Below are 21,541 nucleotides of genomic sequence, written 5' to 3'. Positions count from 1 at the left end.
AAAAGAAAGAAAGAAAAAAAAAGGCACTGTGCTAGGTTAAAAAGACAAAAAAAGACATAAATAAAGTGTGGCCCTATATTGAACTCCAGATTGGACAAACATCTATAAAAGATCACTTTTTGGGTCAACTGGGAAAATGGTAATATGGTCCGGAAAAGTCAAAATTGTTAAAATAATAAAAGTAGACTAAAGAACAGCATAATCTCATTTTGGTAAAAAGAGCAAACATGTATGTTTATACAAAAATGCATGTGTGTGCAGGCATATGCATACACACACACAGAAAGAAAGAGAGAAAGAGAGAGAGAGAGAGAGAGAAGAGAAAAAGATCAAAAAGAACCTAAACTATATTAACAGTAATGATTATTGAATGTTGGGAATAGAAAGCTTTTAGTTTTTTTTCTGCTTTTTTAATATTTGCTAATTTTTACAATGCACAGTATTGCTTCTCAAATAAGAGAAATATTATTAGAAAAATTTAAAGAATCTAGTAAGCTAATAACCCATACCCTTCAGAATGGTAGCCCAGGTCTATGGTTACAAAGGGGTACTAGATTGTAGAATTGTATTGCCTGACTCCAATCTTATCTGCCTCCAGTGAACCTTTCATTCAAGATGCTGTCAGGGCATCTGAAAGGACAGAGAGCTGGGACTTCATCTGAGTTTGCAGAACAGGTTGTACAAGTCTTTTTTCCTCTGCCTGCTGATAAATAGCTATAAGGATGGCAGAATTAGGCCCAAAGCTTGCTTCTATTGTAATATTCCACTGGTAGTAAGATTGCCAGGGAGGTGACCTTTCAGTTCTCCCATCTCTGACTAATAGAAGCTGCAGATACTAATCAAAAAGAACTGGATAATTGGGAACCTCAAATTGGTTGAGGTCAGTTTGGGTCTACCTGTTATTAGCCTGGAAAACAGGTTGGCCGTAGAAACACAGTACAAAGGCATAGATGCACTTATCGTATTGATGATGAAAGCAGCAGTTGACAGGCAGGATAATTATGTGCATTTTAAAAACACATGCATTTTCTTCTTCTCCTGTGTAAATTTCTCTACTGAAACGAAGCCAATTTTTTATTTACATTTCCCTACAATTTTCATTATAAACTTTTTCAAACATGCAAAATGTTGGAAGTGTGGTACTAGGAAGACTCATACTGTCTATATCTAGATTCAAAAATTAACATATTACCACATTTGCTTTCTCTTTCTATATTTTTTTCTTAATCCTCTGAAAGTAAATTGCTTCAACCCTAAATACTTCAGCATTCATTGTCAAAGAATAAGCACATTTTCCTACAAAACCACAATAACATGTTTGCTTCTTAGAAAATTTGCAATAATTCTATATCATCTAATATCTAGTCCATATTCCAATTTTCTCAAATGTTACAGGAGAAAAAAAGTCTTTTATAGCTGTGTTTTTAAAATCTGGATGCAATCAAAGCTCTTGTACTGCATTTGTTTCTTTAGTCTCTTAATGTAGAACAGTACCTCTACCACTTTTTCCCCACAACATTGACTTTTTTGGAAAGTCCAAGCCTTTTCAAAAGTGTTTTTGTTTTTGTTCGTTTGTTTGTTTGAGGCAGAGTCTTGCTCTGTCACCCAGGCTGGAGTGCAGTGGCGCAATCTCGGCTCACTGCAAACCTATGCCTCCTGGGTTCAAGCAATTCTCCTGCCTCAGCTTTCCAAGTAGCTGGGATTACAGGTGCGTACCACCACACCTGGCTAATTTTTTTGTATTTTTAGTAGAGACAGGGTTCCATCATATTGACCAGGCTGGTCTTGAACTCCTGATCTTGTGATCTGCCCTCCTTGGTCTTCCAAAGTGCTGGGATTACAGGCGTAAGCCACGGAGCCTGGCCTTCAAAAGTTTTATAGAATGTCAAACACTCTGTGTTTATCTATACTCTTTATTTCCTGCAAACTGGAAAAAATTAATTTGATCCAGGCTACATATTTTTGGCAAAAATATTTCACAGTTTATGTTTTAAAATTTTTATTATATCTACTTAGGAGGTACATAAGGTGGTTTGTTCCATTATTACTTTTTTTTTGGTGGGGCAGGGAGCAGCTGAGTCTTGCTCTGTCACCATGCTGGAGTGCAATGGCATGATCTCGGCTCACTGCAATCTCCACCTCCCAGGTTCAAGCAATTGTCTTGCCTCAGCCTCCAGAGTAGCTGGGATTACAGGCACTCACCATCATGCTGGCTAATTTTTGTAGAGACGGAGTTTCACCATGTTGGCCAGGCTGGTCTTGAACTCATGACCGCAGGTGATCCACCTGCCTCGACCTCCCAAAGTGCCGGAACTACAGGCATGAGCCACCGTGCCCAGCCAGCTCCATTATTACTGATGCTAACTTTGATCAATTACTTAAGGTGGTGTCTGCCAAATAGATTCATTGTAACGATACATTTTTTAAATTTGTGATTTAGTAGGTAACCTGTCAGTAATACACTGGAATAATGTCAACATCCTATTCCTCAATACTCTCTTACTCAACAGTTTTGATTCATGTCTAAAACAGACCACTTAGATTGTAAACTAATGATTTTTCTGATTTTGTCATTCTTCGTATGTTTATTAGCTGATATTCTTTCTGCAATAAAGAGCTTTCCTTCCTTTGTCCACCTCTAGGGGTTTTATTTTTCAACACATAATAATCAAATACATTTTTTTATTGTTACTGATGTTCAGATTGACTCAAACATCATCAGTATCAGCCCTTTCAAGGTTTCCATGTCCTTTGAACATGACACTATTGGTGTGACTCCATTCTTTCTCGCTCTGTGGTACTATTTATCCAAGGCTAACCTTGTATTTTCCTTGGTCCAGATATGGAATCAGCCATTCTGATTGCTTTGTAAAGGAAATGCTATTTAAAAACAAAAAACTGCACATTAAGTATATTCACTTCTTTTTGGGTAGAATCCCTTCAAGACTGGTTCAGTGAATAAAGTTATTTCTTCTTGTTGCTTTCTCTTTAAATCATGGATTCATATTTTCTTAATTTAATTTTAATGTTATAAAATTATGTCTTTAATTTTATATCTGTGTCTCTTTTTTATACACTATATAGCTTAGCTTATAACATTAACATATTTACTTTTTTGCTCTTTATAAGATGTGTGTGTGTTTCAAGTTATATTACTACTATAAATAAACCTACTGAGTAATGCTTAAAATTTTGCTCTTCTTGTTTCTAGAGTATATCTCATTAAGGATGAGTCAGAGGACTGTGCTGACAAGTTAGCTGAAATAACTGCTTTCTCTCTGTGATTATGTTATCAAGTTGATAAACACTTACGTTCATTAAATTCATTTGCTTTTTTTGGTGTTGTTTTATGATTTATAATTTTTTATTTAATTTTATTTTTTGGATATGTAAAACATTAATAGTCAGAAGTACATAAGGAGGTGTACTTAGAGGAATCCAACTCTTATCCCTATCCCCTACACCCTACTTACCACAGCTATCCACCATAATAACTATTTTGGTTTTTATTTTTATAACGAGTTTATTGAAATATATTTCACATATCATAAAATTCACCCTTTTAAAGGGTACAATTAAATGGTTTTCAGTATATTCACGGAGCTGTGCAACTGTCACCCCTTATCTAATTCCAGAAATTTTCATCATTCCAAAAAGAAGCCTCACACTCATCATCAATTACCCCCATACTTCTCACGCCCCCATTTCCCAGACTCATCAACTTTCTTTCTCTATAGATTTGTCTATTCTGAACATTTAATATAAACGGAATCATATAATATATGTACTGTTGTATCTTGTTTTTTTTTTTACTTAGCATAATGCTTTTAGTGTTTATCCTTGTTGTAGCATGTATCAGTACTTCATCCTTTTTTATAGCTGAATAATATTCCATTGCCTGTATATCACATTTTGTTTATCTATTCATTAGTTGACAGACATTTGGGTTGTTTCCACTTTTCGACAACTACGAATAATGCTGCTATGGACATTTGTGTACAAGTTTTTGTGTGGACACATGTTTTCATTTATCTTAGGTTTATACCTTGGAGTGGAATTGCTGGATTTATGGCAACTCTACATTTAACTTTTGGAGTCATTCGTTTTTTTTAAATTTATCTTAGTGTATGATTCATTTGACAAAAATTTTTTTGAAATGTGTGTGCATTCTTACATAATCTTAGTTTCCTCTTTTTTCTTGCAAAAGAAAAGCTAGCATATTATAAACCTTGTTTTACAGCTTGAGTTTTTTTAATGTAATTGTTTGTTTTACATGCTGGAAAATAGTAATACACCCCAGAAATCACTACAAAACAAAGTTCATAGAGGTCTTCCTCATTCTTTTTTTAAATTACTACATAACACTACATTGTTGAATATACCCTTACTTACTTGACTAGTCCTCTATTTTCAGATATTTGTGCTGTTTCCAATCTTTTGCTTTTGAAAACTGTGCTGCAATGACAAACCTTGTGCATGTGTTGTTTGTATTTGTGGAGGTGTATCTTTAGAGTACATGCCTTAAAAAAAAAGCAAACATATTATATGCCTTGTTTTGCTGAGTCAAAGGATAACTGAATATGCAGATTTGTTAGGTATTGCCAAATTCCCTCTTCTGGAACTGTATTGCATTAATACAATAAATTTAATAGAGGACAGTTTCCCCATAGTCTCATTAACAAACGTTAGGATTTGTCAATAAATGGTAGCTCAGTATAGCTTTAATTTGTATTTTTGTTACTATGAGTGAACTTGAGCATATTTCCATATATTTAAGAGTATTTGCCATGCTATTTCTGTGATCTATTTGTTCATGTCTTCTTCTGATTTCAAAAATTTGAGGACTAAGAATCTTGAAGTAAGCCAGGCATTCACCCTTTGGGCAGATAGAGGCAGGCACGCTGTCGCTCACTAAGCAGGGACAACCTCAGTTGAGTCCTTGGCTCCTGTAACATGTTAAGACTCTCAGAAAGTCAGAGCTGAAGGAACCCTTTGGGATTAGCTGCTTCAGTCCCTTTGTGTTATAGATGAACAAACTTGTGACCTAGACTTTCTCTAGGTCAGACAGCATATTTGTGATAGATCTAGAACTTGAGCCAAAGACTCTTCCAGGGTAACTGTACATTAACATGCAAATGGTTTCTTTGCTGGGTTTTGTACATTTACTGAGATTATCACAAACTACTTTTTGGAGAGCATATGCCTCTTAATGTCCTCTATTAGCTCAAATTGCAAACACTGGCAATAAATATAAAAGCCATCCTCTCTTGTTAATTCTGCTTATTACCTATCAGTGTCCATAATATTCATTTGTTATAGAAGTGTGAAAAACAGCCCTTGAAAGTCAGAGCTGAATCAGATCTTGGAGATCTCACATATAATAGGAAAACTCAAGGTCGAGATAGGCAAAGCACTCAGGATTTACTACAGGGAGAGGCCAAAAGAGCCATTAGCCCGGAAACTTGCCTTCATTAAAGGCCTCAATTTTAAGTGTTTGAGATCCTCTCCAACTGAGGTTAAAATGTATCATTACTGCATCTTTGGAGTATGCAGACAACTGTACTTGCTAAATACATAAACTTAAAATACATTATAATTTTTAAGCTTATTTTCACATTTCTTTACTGTTTAATATACCAAGAGAGGCCTTAAGAGTGACCTGTTCCTGGTCACGAAATGAACTAATAGCACAAAGCAGAAATAAAACTAGAGCTCAGGTCTGCTGACTCCTGGACAGAACACTTTCTGCCTTTTTTGAGCCAAGTAAATTCATCTCGATTCACAATATTAAATCCTCTGGCCAGGGAGCACCACTGTGTGATACATGTGCCCCTTTCACCTGCCTGTCTCAGTGTCCGTCACCAGGACTATTCTCCATAATCCCGCTGTCTGTTACTGCTGGCCACACCAGGGCAAGAAGTGGACCAGAACCTTAACAAAAAGTTCCATTTCTTGAAAGCCACTCATGTGACATGCATTTTACCTGTGTTCATTCTAATCCACACAACTGGCCTTCACTGTAGGGATTGTACAGATGATCAAACAGATTCAGAGAGGTTTGCCTAAGATTATATAGCTAAACCAGTTGGAGAGCTTCAATTCAAAACCAGGTTCATCTGACAACAAAGCCTGTGTCCACTCCACTCTACCTTGCTGTTACCTTTCAACTGAGACAATCCACATGCATGATGACTCTAAGAGGATATATACATGGGTCAAGGCAAAATAGCCTTCCTCACAGAGCGCTCAGCCTTCCAAGGAAGCAGTTAAGGTCTGGGGCTGAAAGAGCTGAGAAGCAGCTTCTGTGTAGTCCAACCACATGGGCAAGTCGTCTAAGAGAAACTTTTTCTGAAAATCCAGCAGTTACTTACTTGACCAAGTGTCTTATCAGAAGTTCCAGCATCTCTCGGTTCTTTTCTGGTAGCTTATATACCAGGGAGTGAATAGCTCCCAGGCGGTAATCCAGGTTGTCAGACTCTGGGAGAGAACAGTAAGAGATAAATGGTTTGGCATTCTGGGCAACTAGATTAAGCAAATTCTTACATGTATACACACACACACACACACAAACACACACACAGAGAGAGAGGGAGCGAGAGAGAGAGAGAAGATTGTTTCAGACAGAGTCAGAACTCCAGGCACAGCAGGTTGTTCCTAAAGTCTCACAGATAAACTTCCAGCTGGAAACCTATTCCCATCCACCTTCCTTGTGGTACTGAGAAGTGTGCTGCTGCCTCTGGATTCCTGTGAAAATCACTGAGAGAGCCCAGAAGTAAAGAACAAAGCTCCTTTGTTTCAACAAAGATCCATTATGATGCTAAGTCCCCTGAATCTTTTTCCTGAACACCACACAGGATATGAGGCAGAATAAGGGTCACGTTGAAGTGGGAGGGGCACTCATACAGTGACCTCAGCCAAAACTTTCAATGCTTCTTTAATCGCCAACTTTTGGGGGTGATTCTATATGCCTTATTTCCCATGTACTAACGTCCTCTCCCTCAGTTTTCTCATCTAGAAAATGTGACGCTGGCGCTATCAGATTAAGAACAATGGTTCACAACACAATCGAAAAGCTTTTGAACAGGCAAAATGATGAAGGAAGTTGAAACAGCAACTGTCGTGTAGCAATTTTGCTGTCCCCTGGTAATGTAAGCAAATGTTCTTGTTCTGATGGAAGAGGCAATGAATAAATATATAAATAAAGTCTTTATATTCATCACATTCCTCAAGTAACCAATTTTCTCAAGCCCTCTTAAGTAACACTAATTATGAAAAATAACACCACTCTTGAGTTAGACAGCAAGCAAGAATACTTTCATTTGGCAGTTGTGCATAATTTGTTTATGTGTTTTAGGTTTCTGTGCCCTCAATCACTTCTCCTCAAACAATTTTCTAGGCTTATTGTAGTAAACATTAAGAAACTAGGACAACACAGTTAATTAGTAACATAAATACTTACTGGCAGCAGAGACCAGCTCTTTGTGAAGCCTATAGGTCATGACAGGTTCAGATAGATTCCTGAAATGAATGAAAATTGTCAGTTTCTTTGGGAAGGATGCAGCTGGATATTGGATTCTTAGTTCTGGAGACAGCAAGGCTGATGTTTCTGAGCCCTACAACTTAGTGGGATTATATTCATTTTTCTCTTAACCTGAAGCTTCATCAGGGGAATCCAAGTTGCTAGTAATTCAACAAAAGACCTGCAGGAGCATAGACTGAGGCCTCTGGAAAAGTCTCCAACTAGCTCCCAAAAGTGAAAAGAGACACAAACCAGTCCTGCAAAATTCCAAAGAGGGCCCATTCTGAATGCTACCCTGAATCTCTTACAATTTGATAGATCCTTAGAATTTCCAAAGTGCTTTTGCAATTGTCCTCCCAACTGATGCTTCCAATAATCCTGTGAGGCAGACCAGTTATTCAAATCCCCATTTATAGGAAGAGGAATCTCAGGCTCAAATGGGTTTATTCACTTAGTTGAAAACCACTGGCTGAGCATCTACTTGTACAGGGCATTGTGCCAGGTATTGGGAATCCAGGGACGAACAGAAATAGTCCAAACCTCCAAGAAGCTAATAGTTTAGTAGAGGAGAGCACCATACACAAAACTTGCAATGCAGTGGGACAAGTATGATGATAAAATAAAGGTACATGGTAGGTGGCTCAGAGGAAGTAAGAAATCAACCAATAATTATAAGAATAGCAAACTCTGTACTGCTCTAATAGATTTACATGTATTAACCCATTTATAAAGCTCATAACAACTCTGTGAGGTAGGTACTGTTTCCAGTTTATAGATGTGGAAACTGAGGCCTAGTGAAGTTAAAGAACTCATCCAAAATTACACAGCTAATAAGTGGCAGAAGCAGGAAGTCTGTCTCCTGGGTCCATGCTCTTAATTACTATACTATACTGCCTGCCACTGTTATTGTAGTAATCCAAGCAAAAGATAAATAAAAGACAAACAGAGGGGCTAGGCATGGTGGCTGACATCTGTAATCCCAGCACTTTGAGAGGCCAAGTAAGGAGAATCACTTAAGCCCAAGAGATCGAGACCAGTCTGGTCAACTTAATGAGACACCCACCTCTTAAAAAAAAAAAAAAAAAAAAAAAAACGTAAAAACAGTAGCTGGGCATGGTGGTGAGTGCCTGTAGCCCAGACTACTCAAGGGGCTGAGGCGGGAGGATCATTTGAGCCTGAGAGAGAGAAGGGTATGGTGGGAGGGCAAGACGTCAATGAGTCATAATCACACCACTGCACTCCAGCCTGCATGACAAAGCATAGAAAGAATAGGTGAGGAGAGTGTTTTGAAAAATATTAACAAAAGAACTCCTTCTTTGATTGGGTATGATGGCAAGAGAGCAATTTGGTTTGGGTGAGTGAATAGAATAAGTTGATTAAGAGGGAAGTAGAGATGCTAAGTCACGGAGGCCTCAGGAAGGAGATGTCTACTAAGAAGCTGGATACAGGGCTCTGCTAGATCAGAGAAGCAGATGTGAAAATCAGGAACCTCGACAGATGATAAAACCACAAGAACAGCTGCCACTGCTCCAGAGGAGCTGGCAAACTGGCAGTCAAACAGCTACATGAGGCCTTCTGACATTTCTCCTTTGTCCAGCACAGTGTATAAAAGCGAAATGGAATTGAATCAATGATCAAAATATTTTAAAATGAGATATTTCATTTAAAAATCTTTTATTTTAAAAATATTTCATACAAACCCATATATGAAATATATATATATAATGAATATATGAAATATTTCATTTTTAAAATATTTCATACAAACACATATTCCCTGTCTGTTGAAAAATGCAAAGATCTTTGTAGAAGTAAACAACACTGCTGTTTGTATGTAAACAAAGGGATTGTCATGCAAATAATGGTTCAATGTACAAAGTGTTTAATAGGAAAATAGTCTACTTCACTCAGTTTTATTCCCTGGCCCCTGTAGATATTTCAGTTTTCAGTTGCTCTACTATAGTAAAATGAGAAGAGAGCCCTGGGAAACACCAAATAGAAAGCCCATACAGGGGACTGACAAAAATGACCAAAGAGGTTAGAGAAAAACAAAAAGTAAGTGATTCAGCAGAGTCCAAAATAGGAGAAAGTATTAAGGAGGGCTTTTTCAAATGTTGCAATTCAAATGTTACCAAAATATCCAGTAAGGTAAACACTGACAACTGTCCTTTGTGTACAGCATTGAGGGCATCCCTGGTGACCCTGGCAAAAGCACCTTCATTGGAGCAGAGGGAGTAAGAGTCATTACAACGAGTTAAGAGGGAACTGGGGAGTTAAGAAGTACAGACAGAGATTGTATATTACTTGACATAGAGGCTTGGTTGATGTCGATGAAAAGAGTAAAACTGTGTAAAATATTTTAAGAGATTTATTCTGAGCTAAATATGAGTGACCATGGCCCGTGACACAGCCCTCAGGAGGTCCTGAGAACTTGTGCCTAAGGGGGTCGGGGTACAGCTTGGCTTTACATATGTTTAGAGAGGCATGAAGCATCAATTAAATATATTTAAGAAATACATTAGTTTGGTTCAGAAAGATGAGACAACTCAAAGTGGGGGCTTCCAGGCTATAGGTAAACATTTGCTGGTTGACAGTTGGTTGAGTTTATCTGAAGACCTGGGATCAATGGAAAGGAATGCTGAGGTTAAGTCAAAAGACTGTGGAGACCAAGTTTTATTGTGCAGAGGGATCTCTCAGATAGCAGACCTCAGAGAGAGCAGGTTGTAAAATGATTCCTATTAGACCTAAAAGGGCGTCTGGCTCTTAGTTAATTATCTCCTGGATCTGGAAAGAAAGAAATAAAACAATGGGGGAAGGGGATTTTCTATAGAATGCGGATTTTTCCACAAGAGACTTTGTAAGGCAATTTCAAGGTATGGCAAGGAAATATATTTTGGGGTAAAACATTTTCATTTTTTCCCTTGTTATGCCAGAGTCAGATTGGAAAGTAAATCACGATATACAGGGTTAAATAAAACCCATTTGATGAGAATGTATGGTTTGTAGGGCATGACTCCCCAAACCCCTTAGAAAGAAATTTCGGCAAGATAAAAAATCAGAGCTTAGTCCTCACTGAGAAGGGATAAAGTATCTCATTAGGCAATCCTGTTTACTCTAACTATCATCCATATGCTCAATGATCACCAAGATTTTAGATCAAGCCCAAAACTCATCATTGAGTTTCAGACCTATATAAATTGCCTGCTTAATATTACACCCTGATTTCTTCAAAGGTACCCACATTTGACATATCCAAAGTCCAACTTATTGCCTGCCTCAAACTTAGTTTTCTTGTGTTTCTTAAATCAGTAAACACCATCATTTGGTTGTATGGGCCAGAAACATGGAGTTACCTTTTTATCACACTATCCCCAATCCTCATATTCAATTCATCAGTTTGACTTCCCAAATCTCTTGAATATGCTTACTTCTAGGAATAGCTACTGCTAATTTATAAAGATCCTATAAAGCCCCAAATGATCTGGCCTCTACATACCTCTCCCTGCCTCTCTACACTCAATACTCCCCCTGTTCTGATTCATGTAGTTTCCTGAAGGGGACTTCCTCCCTCCTGCCTGCATATTCACTTTGCGTATTCACTTCCCTCTCTCTGGAACCCAACCCCCACTTGGTTGATTCCAACTTACAGTTCAAAACTCAGTTTAAACAACCGGAATGAGTGAGGTCCTCCTATTAAATGCTTTCATAGGTATACCTTTCCTTCAGAGTACTTATTAGAGTTTATTACATTTGTGTGATTATTTGTCTTCTAGTTCTTTAAGGTCAGAGACCATACCTATACATAACTGTTTGCCTAGTGCCTTAACATCATACTTGGCATTGAGTAAGCACTGAGGATATATTTCTTGAATCATTTAATGATTTAAAGATGTATATGGCTGGAACATACTGACGCGCTGAAAAAAAACAGCCAGTTGAATGAGAGGATAAAAATATAGGAGAGAGAAGGGATAATTTCTAGAGGACTTCTCTGGAAAGCTCTGGATAAGGGGTGATTTAGTTACCTAGAACAGAGGGTGGAGATCTGCCCTGAAACACAGTTATCTTTGAGAACTCTAAAGGGTATTTACTGGCTGGTGTATACTACAGAACCGTGGGCGAGAGTCACAAGAACAAGTATCACTTATTGGGGATGCTGCCCACTCACACTTTCAGGCGTGACCCTCTCATCTTTGAAAAGGACCATACTGCCTATTACAGGATGAGCTGGGAATAATGCAATGTGGGGAAGTCCTTACAAGCCTAAGAAAATGTTGAGACTCCTTCGAAGGGAGCTAGAGATACAGAATCACTTATTCCCACTATTCTCATCACAAGTCTTCTTAAAGTATTCATAACAGATTGCTCTCTGTCTTTACTAAATTACCAAGCCATCCAAAGAAGGCCAAAGTGGCCAAAGCTCCTGGAAGTAGGGGGCAGGAGAAGAAGATGCCCCAGTACCAGGGGACTTGTAAGTCGGAGACACTTAGATTTAAAAAATACAACTTGGGATCATGGCTATTACTTAACTGGGGAAGTGGGGCACCTTGGTTTCCTCATCTACAAAATGAGTCAAGTACCATCTAGTACACTCAGTTAATGGGAGAAAAAAAACAATGACATTATCAGTGTAAACAACTGGCCACAGCCTAGAACAGAATAAACCCTCCAATAGCAGTTCTTTTCTTCATCAGCAGATACAGTAGAAATATTCCTGGGAAGAACATTCAAGTTTATGTAAAGCCCTAAGATGATGCTACAGAAGAAAAATATTTAACAGCAATATCTTAAACCCAATTTAGTTTAGATTAATGAGATTTTCCAGAACTTAAGTATCAATCTTAATGGCTCAAGAGCACAATCATTGAAAAGAAAAGGCTTTAGCACATAAAGTATGATACATACTATGAGACATAAAGAGTGGTAAGAAATCAGTGTGTTTAAAAAATATATATGTCTCAAACACCTTTTGTACAATATAAATTTACGTCAATAAATTGAACAATATATTCATCAATTTTGTGCATTCCCAAATTTTGTTAGTGAGTTTACTTTTTTTCCATACTGCTGACAGTTCATATAGCTCCAACATCATTCCAGTTGTATTTTCTTGGTTTTATTTCCATTATCTGGATTAAGGCATGATATGCAGCACATCACACATAGCACACCATTTTTGCCCAAATGCAATTTGACATTTCAAAAATGGTTATTATTCTTTAAAACATGTTAGCCACCCTGAATAGTCACAGCTCATGATTCTGCTAGTGAAGCCATCATGACATCACTCTGTGAACAGCAAAACATATTCAATTATTTCAAGTGTAGGATTTTAGAAAATAATCATTTTAACCTTTTTTCAATAACAATTCTATTATTTTTATGCTTCTCTTGCTTAAACTCTCAGTTTTAAAAAACAGTCTTTGCATGTTCTTGGCCAGAAATCCTCTTCACATACTTTTTCTTAAGCAATTCTAAGCAACCTCCTGGAACTGGGACCACCTCAACTCCTCTCAGCACCCAGAGAAATTTCACCAACTATGAAATGCAAACTCCCAATTCAAATCAGGCATACCTGAGGTAGAATTTCAAGGAGCTGGTGATTGTCTTAATGTCCCAGTCACTATTATGAAAATCAACATCTCCTGGGCATTTAGGATCTATTTGAGAAAAGCAAACAAAAAATAAGTTAATCATCCAAAAATCTTACATTTTACCTCTTTTAAAAGAAAAACAATATGATGCTAAGTAGTTTTTAAGAGATCAAAACTTTAGAAGAAGCAAATCTTTGATGTTTCAAAAACCTGACTGCATTCTGGTCTACCATATAAGGAATAAGGAAGTAATCTATCCAATTCACACAACAAAGAAAAACTGAACAAACAAAATCAACTCTTCTTAGATTCATCAGATAACTGGGAGCATAGAGTAAATGACTGCCCCCAAAAGTGATGAGACAGAGAGACAGAGAGAACCAAATCTTATTGTAACAGAAGCCCAGGAGTAGAAAACTTCTTGGAAACCAGCACTGGAATAGGATAACCTAATCTGTAATTTACAAATTGCTGGAAGCTCAATATGTTTGGATTTGAAAAGTTGAAAACTCCAGCCGGACCCAGTCCAAAAGGGGCCCCCATACTTTTGTGAGTTTTAACTACAGGAGTCCTATCAAGTTTTGATGGTGAAAACTCCCTTCATTATTCCAGCATGGGGGAAAGATAAGTAGTCATTTAAAAATATTCACAGACCCTTCTCTTCTTGTTAACAAGGTCTGCCCTCAAAAGAAACTATTTTTACCAGATCATAACCTCCTGCAGTTTTATCAGAACCTAAGTGAACGAGGTGAAGGGAAATACCCAATTCCAGACCCAATTTCCCTTAAAGTTTCTCCCAAGTAGGGGAAAAAAACAAAAAACCTGAGAAGAGCTTAAGTTAAGTCACAGGCCAGGGGCACAGCTCACTAAAAGACAGAGACATACTCATAGACTTATAGAAGACTTCCCCACCCATGACACCTTACCACCATGTCAATTGGGCTTATGTACTCATGGAAATATGACTAAAAGAACTGTGCTTCTCAGATAATTATTTAAGTCTTTAGGCAAAACCAAAATAACAGAGGACGAAAAAAAAAAAAACATCAGAGTAATGTTTAGCCTCTACCACCACACCACCAGCTAGCTAATCAGCCACATTTCTTTTCTTTTTTTATATATTTTAAGTTTTGGGGTACATGTGCAGAATGTGCAGATTTGTTACATAGGTATACACATGCCATGATGTTTTGCTGCACCCATCAACCTGTCATCTACATTAGGTATTTCTCCTAATGCTATCCCTCCCCTAGTCCCCCAGCCCCCGACAGGCCCTGGTGTGTGATAGTCCCCTCCCTGTGTTCATGTGTTCTCACTGTTCAACTCCCACTTATGAGTGAGAACATCTGGTGTTTGGTTTTCTGTTCTTGTGTTACTTTGCTGAGAATGAGGGTTTCTAGCTTCATCCACGTCCCTGCAAAGGACATGAACTCATCCTTCTTTATGGCCGCATAGTTTTCCATGGTGTATATGTGCCAAATTTTCTTTATCCAGTCTATCATTGATGGGCATTTGAGTTGGTTCCAAGTCTTTGCTATTGAGATTAGTGCCACAATAAACATACGTGTGCATGTGTCTTTATAGTAGAATGATTTACATTCCTTTTGATATATATCCAGTAATGGGATTTCTGGGTCAAATGGTATTTCTGGTTCTAGATCCTTCAGGAATCACCACATTGTCTTCCACAATGGTTGAAATAGTTTACACTCCCACCAACAGTGTAAAAGTGTTCCTATTTCTCCACATCCTCTCCAGCATCTGTTGTCTCCTGACTTTTTAATGATCATCATTCTAACTGGTGTGAGATGGTATCTGATTGTGGTTTTGATTTGCATTTCTCTAATTACCAGTGATGATGAGCTTTTTTTCATAAGTTTGTTGGCTGCATAAATGTCTTCTTTGGAGAAGTGTCTGTTCATACTGTTCATATCCCTAATCCACTTTTTGATGGCATTGTTTTTTTTCTTGTACATTTGTTTAAGTTCTTTGTAGATTCTGGATATTAGCCCTTTGTGAGATGGATAGACTGCAAAAATTTTCTCCCATTCTGTGGGTTGCCTGTTCACCCTAATGATAGTTTCCTTTGCTATGCAGAAGCTCTTTAGTTATTAGATCCCATTTGTCAATTTTGGCTTTTGTGGCCATTGCTTTTGGTGTTTTAGTCATGAAGTCTTTGTCCATGCCTATGCCCTGAATGGTATTGCTTAGGTTTTCTTCTATGGTTTTTATGGTTTTAGGTCTTATATTTATGTCTTTATTCCATCTTGAGTTTATTTTTGTATGAGGTGCAAGGAAGGGGTCCAGTTTCAGTTTTCTCCATATGGCTAGCCAGTTTTTCCAACACCATATATTAAATAGAGAATCCTTTCCCCATTGCTTGTTTCTGTCAGGTGTGTCAAAGATCAGATGATTGTAGATGTGTGGAATTATTTCTGAGGCCTCTGTTCTGTTCCATTAGTGTATATATCTGTTTTGGTATCAGTACCATGCTGTTTTGGTTACTGTAGCCTTGTAATATAATTTGAGGTCAGGTAGCATGATGCCTCCAGCTTTGTTTTATTTGCTTAGGAATGTTTTGGCTATACAGGATCTTTTTGGTTCCAAGTGAAATTTAAAGTAGTTTTTTCTAATTCTGTGAAGAAAGTCGATAGTAGCTTGATGCAGATATCATAGAATTTACAAATTACTTTGGGCAGTATGACAATCTTCATGATATTAATTCTTTGTATCCATGAGCACAGAATGTTTTTCCATTTGTTTGTGTCCTCTCTTGTTTCCTTGATCAGTGGTTTGTAGTTCTCCTTAAAGAGGTCCCTCACATCCCTTGGAAGTTGTATTCCTAGGTATTTAATTCTCTTTGTAGCAATCGTGAATTCGGGAGTTCACTCATGATCTGGCTCTCTGTTTGTCTATTATTGGTGTTTAGGAATGCTTGTGATTTTTGCACATTGATTTTGTATACCGAGACTTTGCTGAAGTTGCTTATCAGCTTTAGGAGATTTGGGGCTGAGATGATGAGGTCTTCTAAATATACAATCATGTCATCTGCAAACAGAGACAATTTGACTTCCTCTTTTCCTATTTGAATACCCTGTATTTCTTCCTTTTCCCTGATTGCCCTGGCCAGAACTTCCAATACTGTGTTGAATGGGAGTGGTGAGAAAGGGCATCCTTGTCTTTTGCTGGTTTTCAAAGGGAATGCTTCCTGGTTTTGCCCATTCAGTATTATATTGGCTGTGGGTTTGTCCTAAGTAGCTCTTATAAGTTTGAGATATATTCCATCAATACCTAGTTTATTGAAAGTTTTTAGCATGAAGGGGTATTGAATTTTGGTGAAGGCCTTTAACGCATCTATTGAGATAATCATGTGGTTTTTGACATTGGTTCTGTTTACACGATAAATTACATTTACTTATTTGCATATGTTGAACCAGTGTTGCATCCCAGGGATGAAGCTAACTTAATCATGGTGGATAAGCTTTTTGATGTCCTGCTGGATTCAGTTTGCCAGTATTTTATTGAGGATTTTCGCATTGATGTTCATCAAGGATTTTGGCCTGAAATTTTCTTTTGTGTGTGTGTGTCTCTGCCAAGTTTTGATATCAGGATGATGCTGGCCTCATAAAATGAGTGAGACAGGAGTTCCTCTTTTTCTGTTGTTTGGAATAGTTTCAGAAGGAATGGTATCAGCTCCTCTTTTTACCTCTGGTAGAATTCGGCTGTGAATCCGTCTGGTGCTGGCCTTTTTTGGTTGGTAGGCTATTACTTACCGCCTCAATTTCAGAACTTGTTATTAGTCTACTCATGGATTTGACTTCTTTCTGGTTTAGACTTGGGAGGGTGTATATGTCCAGGAATTTATCCATTTCTTCTAGATTTTCTAGTTTATTTGTGTAGAGGTGTTTATATGTTCTCTGATAGTAGTTCATATTTCTGTGGAATCAGTGGTGATATCCCCTTTATCATTTTATATTGCATCTATTTGATTCTTCTCTCTTTACTTCCTTGTTAGTCTGGCTATCAGTCTATCTATTTTGTTGATCTTTGTAAAAAAACCAGCTTCTGAATTCATTGATATTTTTTGAAGGGTTTTTCGTGTCTCTATCTCCTTTAGTTCTGCTCTAACCTTTGTTATTTCTCGTCTTCTGCTAGCTTTTGAATTTGTTTGCTCTTGCTTCTCCAGTTCTTTTAATTGTGATGTTAGGGAGTCGATTTTAGATCTTTCCTGCTTTCTACTGTGGGCATTTAGTGCTATAAATTTCCCTCTAGACACTGTTTTAAATGTGTTCCAGAGATTCTGGTATGTTGTTTCTTTATTCTCATTGGTTTCAAAGAACTTATTTCTACCTTAATTTCATTATTTACCCAGTAGTCATTCAGGAGCAGGTTGCTCAGTTTCCATGTAGTTATGCGGTTTTGAGTAAGTTTCTTAATCCTGAGTTCTAATTTGATGGCACTGTGGTCTGAGAGACTGTTACAATTTCCGTTCTCTTGAATTTGCTGAGGAGTATTTTACTTCCAATTATGTGGTCAACTTTAGAACAAGTGTGATATGGTGCTGAGAAGAATGTATATTCTGTTGATTTGGGGTGGAGAGTTCTGTAAATGTCTATTAGGTCCTCTTGGTCCAGAGCTGAGTTCAAGTTCTGAATATCCTTGTTAATTTTCTGTCTCATTGATCTAATATTGACCATATTTCTACACACTAACAATGAACTAGCTGAAAAAATTTCAAAAACAATCCCATTTACAGTAGTATTAAATAAAGAAAAAAACTTAGGGATAAATTTAGCCAAGGAAGTGAATAATAACTGCTATACTAAAAACTATAAAACACTAATGAAACAAACTAAAGACACAAATAAATGAAAAAATAGTCTATGCTCATGGATTAGAATAACTAATCTTATTAAAATGTCCATACTTCCCAAAGCATTCTCTAAGTTCAATGCAATTCCTATCAAAATTCCAATGTCTTTCTTCACAGAAATAGAAGAAGATAATCATAAAATTCATATGAAATGACAAAAGACCCCAAATAGTCAAAACAATCTTTAGCGAAAGGAACAAAGGTGAAGGTATCACACTCTCTGACCTCAAAATATATTTTGAAGTTATTATAATCACAACAGCATGGTACTAGAATAAAAATATGCCAATAAACCAATGGCACAGAATAGAAAGTCCAGACATAAACCCAAGTACTTGCAGTCAGTTGATTTTTTGACAAAGGTGCCAAGAACACTCAATGGGGGAAGAATACTCTAGTCAATAAATGGTGTTCGAAAAACTGGATATCCTCATACAGAAGGAAATTGGACCCTATCTCACACAGGTATAAAAGTCAACACAAAATGAATAAAGACTTAACTGTAAGACCAGAAACCACAAAACTACTAGAAGAAAACACAGGTGAAAATCTCCATGACATTTGTCTGTGCAATGATTTCTTGGATAGGACTCTAAAGGCACAAGCAACAAATGCAAACGTAGACAAATGGAATTGCACCAAACTAAAAAGCTTCTTCAAAGAAAAGGAAAAAAATAACACAGTGAGAAGAAAGCTCACGGATTGGGTAAAAATACTGGCAAACCATAAATCTGATAACAGGCTGATACTCAAAATGTAAAAGAAACTCAAACAACTAAATAACAAGAAAACGAATAACCCAAGTAAAAAAAGGGCAAGAAAATATGAGGAAAAAAATAAAAAAAAAAAAAAAAAAAAAAGATACCGGAATCTGTGTACTTGAGAAAGAGAGCATGCAGCAATTATGAGACACAGCATTGAATTCCGTGCTACCCCGTCACAGAGCCAGAAAGCAAAACCAGGCTGAACTCAGCTAAGGACAACCAACATGGGGAACATTTAAACCAGCCCTAGATAGAGGGGAATCATACATCCCAGTTCTATGCCTTGACACTGCAGGCTAAAGTGCTCTGGATCCCTAAGTAAACTTGAAGGGCACTCTAAGCCACAAGGACTGCAACTCTTGTATTAGTCCTAGTGTTGAACTGGGCTCAGAGCCAGTGAACCTGGGAGGCATGCAACCTACTGAGACACCAGCCAGGGTGGCAATGGGAGTGATTGTATCACCCCACACGGTGCAGCTCAAGACTCAAAAAGAGAACACTTCCTTCTGCTTGAAGAAATGAGGGGGCAAGACTAAAGATAATTTTGTCTTGCATCTTGTATACCAGCTCAGCCACAGTAGCATAGTGCATTCATCAGAGTCCTAAGGTCCCTAGAAATGTAGACATTTCTACACACGCCTGGGGCCAGAAGGCAACCCACTGCCTTGAACAGAAGAACCCAGTCCTGGCAGGACCCATCACATGCTGATAAAGAACTTTTGGGCCCTAAATAACCAGAAGCAAAACTCAGATATTACTCCTTGGGCCTTAGACAAAATTTTTTGGGCTTCACATATGACTCAGCACATTCCCAGCTGTGGCAGCTGTGGGAGAGGCTCCTTCTACTTGAGAAAAGTAGAGGGAAAAGTAAAAGGGGACTTAATAAGTCAAAAGAGAAAGTAAATAAAGAAAACAAGTCTTTGCCTAGTAATCCAGAGAAGTCTTTCAGATTTTATTCAAAACCATCAAGGTGCTACCTCTAAAAATCTGCAAGAACCACAGAATTACTGGGTATGGGGTGCTGCCTAATGCTGATATGGCTTGGATCAAAACACTCAAGTCCTTTCAAATATCTGGAAAGCCTTTGCAAGAAGGACAGGTACAAACCAGCCCAGACTAAAAAGACTATGCTAACTATTTTACTCTTCGATGCCCAGAAACAGATGAACATTCACAAGCATCAAGACCATTCAAGAAAATATGACCTTCCAAAATGAACTAAATAAGGCATCAGAGACTAATCCTGGAGAAACAGAGATATGTGACATATCAGACAGAGAAATCAAAATAGCTATTTTGAGGAAACTCAAGGAAATTCAACATAATATAGAAAGACATTGAAATAATTTTTTAAACCAAGCAGGAATTCTGGAGTTGAAAAATAAAGTGATATGCAGAAGAATGCATCAGAGTCTTATAACAACAGAAATGATTAAGCAGAAGAAAGAATCAGCTTGAAGACAGGCTATTCAAAAATACACATTTAGAGGAGACAAAAGAGAAAAGAATGAAAAACAATGAAGGATGCCTATAGGATCTAGAAAATTATCTCTAAAGGGAAAATATAAGAGTTATTGGCCTTAAAGACGAGGTAGAGGAAAAGACAGGGGTTGCAAGCTCATTCAATGAGATAGTATCAGTGATATCAATTTTTAAATGCAAGAAGGTTAAAGAATACCAGAGACATTTAACCCAAACAAAAATATCTAAAGGCATTTAATAATCAGACTCCTAAAGATCAAGAATAATAATAATAAAAAAAAAGGATCCTAAAAGCAGCAAGGGGAAAAGAGACAAGTAACATAAAAAGGAGCTCGAATATGTCTGGCAGCAGACTTTTCAGCGGAAAACTTACAGGCCAAGAGAGGGTGGCATGTCATATTTAAAGTGCTGAAGGAGAAAAACTCTTACCCTAAAATAGTGTATCTGGTGAAAATGTCCTTCAAACATGAAGGAAAAATAAAGTTCCCAGACAAACAAAAGCTGAGGGATTTCATCAAAACCAGATCTATCCTACAAGATTGCTAAAGGGAGTACTTCAATCAAAAAGAGAAGAACAGTAATGAGCACTAAGAAATTATCTGAAGATATAAAACTCACTGGTAACAGTAAGTACATAGAAAAACACAGAATATTATAGCACCATAACTGTAATGTGTGAACTACTCGTAAGTAGAAAGACTCAACAATGAATCAATCAAAAGTAATACCTACAACAACTTTTAAAGACATAGAGAGTAAAATAAGACATAAATAGAAACAACAAAAAGGTGAAAAGTGGGCAGAAAAAAATATGGTGTAGAGGTTTTATTCATTTTCTTTTTCCTTTTTTGTTTGTTTATGTGATCAGTTTTAAGTTGTCATCAGTTTAAAATAATGGATAAGAGAGAATTTGCAAACTTTATAATAATCTCAAATCAAAAAAGATACAATGGTTACACAAAAAATAAAAAGTAAGAAATTAAAATCATACCACCAGAAAAAATGAACTTCACTAAAAAGACAGGAAGAAAAGAAGGAAGACAAGACCACAAAACAAACAGAAAACAAATAATAAAATGGGAGCGGGCAAATCATTACTTATCAGTAATAACATTGAATGTAAAAGGACAAAACTCTCCAATAAAAAGACATACAGTAACTGAATGGATTAAAAAAATAAGATCAAATGACTCTTGCCTATAAAAAATGCATTTATCGGGGGGTGATCCAAGATGGCCGTTTAGGAACAGCTCAGGATTGCAGCTCCCAGTGAAAGCGCAGAGGGTGAGTGGACGCCGTGTTTTTATTG

General features: G+C 37.3%; 1 protein-coding gene across 5 annotated transcripts in view; it reads right to left on the bottom strand.

Moving 5' to 3' along the window:
• OPHN1 (oligophrenin 1) overlaps nt 1–21,541 on the bottom strand; it is a 391,952-nt gene that overhangs the window by 68,931 nt on the left and 301,480 nt on the right. For all 5 annotated transcript variants that reach the window (XM_017518540.2, XM_037734916.1, XM_037734918.1 and 2 more), the window contains 3 exons: nt 13,095–13,179; nt 7,460–7,518; nt 6,372–6,477 (listed from right to left, as the gene is read on the bottom strand). In XM_017518540.2, the coding sequence (XP_017374029.1) occupies nt 6,372–6,477; nt 7,460–7,518; nt 13,095–13,179 (250 nt within the window). The remainder of the gene's footprint in view (nt 1–6,371; nt 6,478–7,459; nt 7,519–13,094; nt 13,180–21,541) is intronic.

This window comes from Cebus imitator, unplaced genomic scaffold, assembly GCF_001604975.1.
Source record: "Cebus imitator isolate Cc_AM_T3 unplaced genomic scaffold, Cebus_imitator-1.0 Scaffold685, whole genome shotgun sequence".
NCBI classification, from domain to species: domain Eukaryota; kingdom Metazoa; phylum Chordata; class Mammalia; order Primates; family Cebidae; genus Cebus; species Cebus imitator.
The sequence above is the reverse complement of the archived record's forward strand: the minus strand, read 5'-3'. Positions and strand labels throughout refer to the sequence as shown.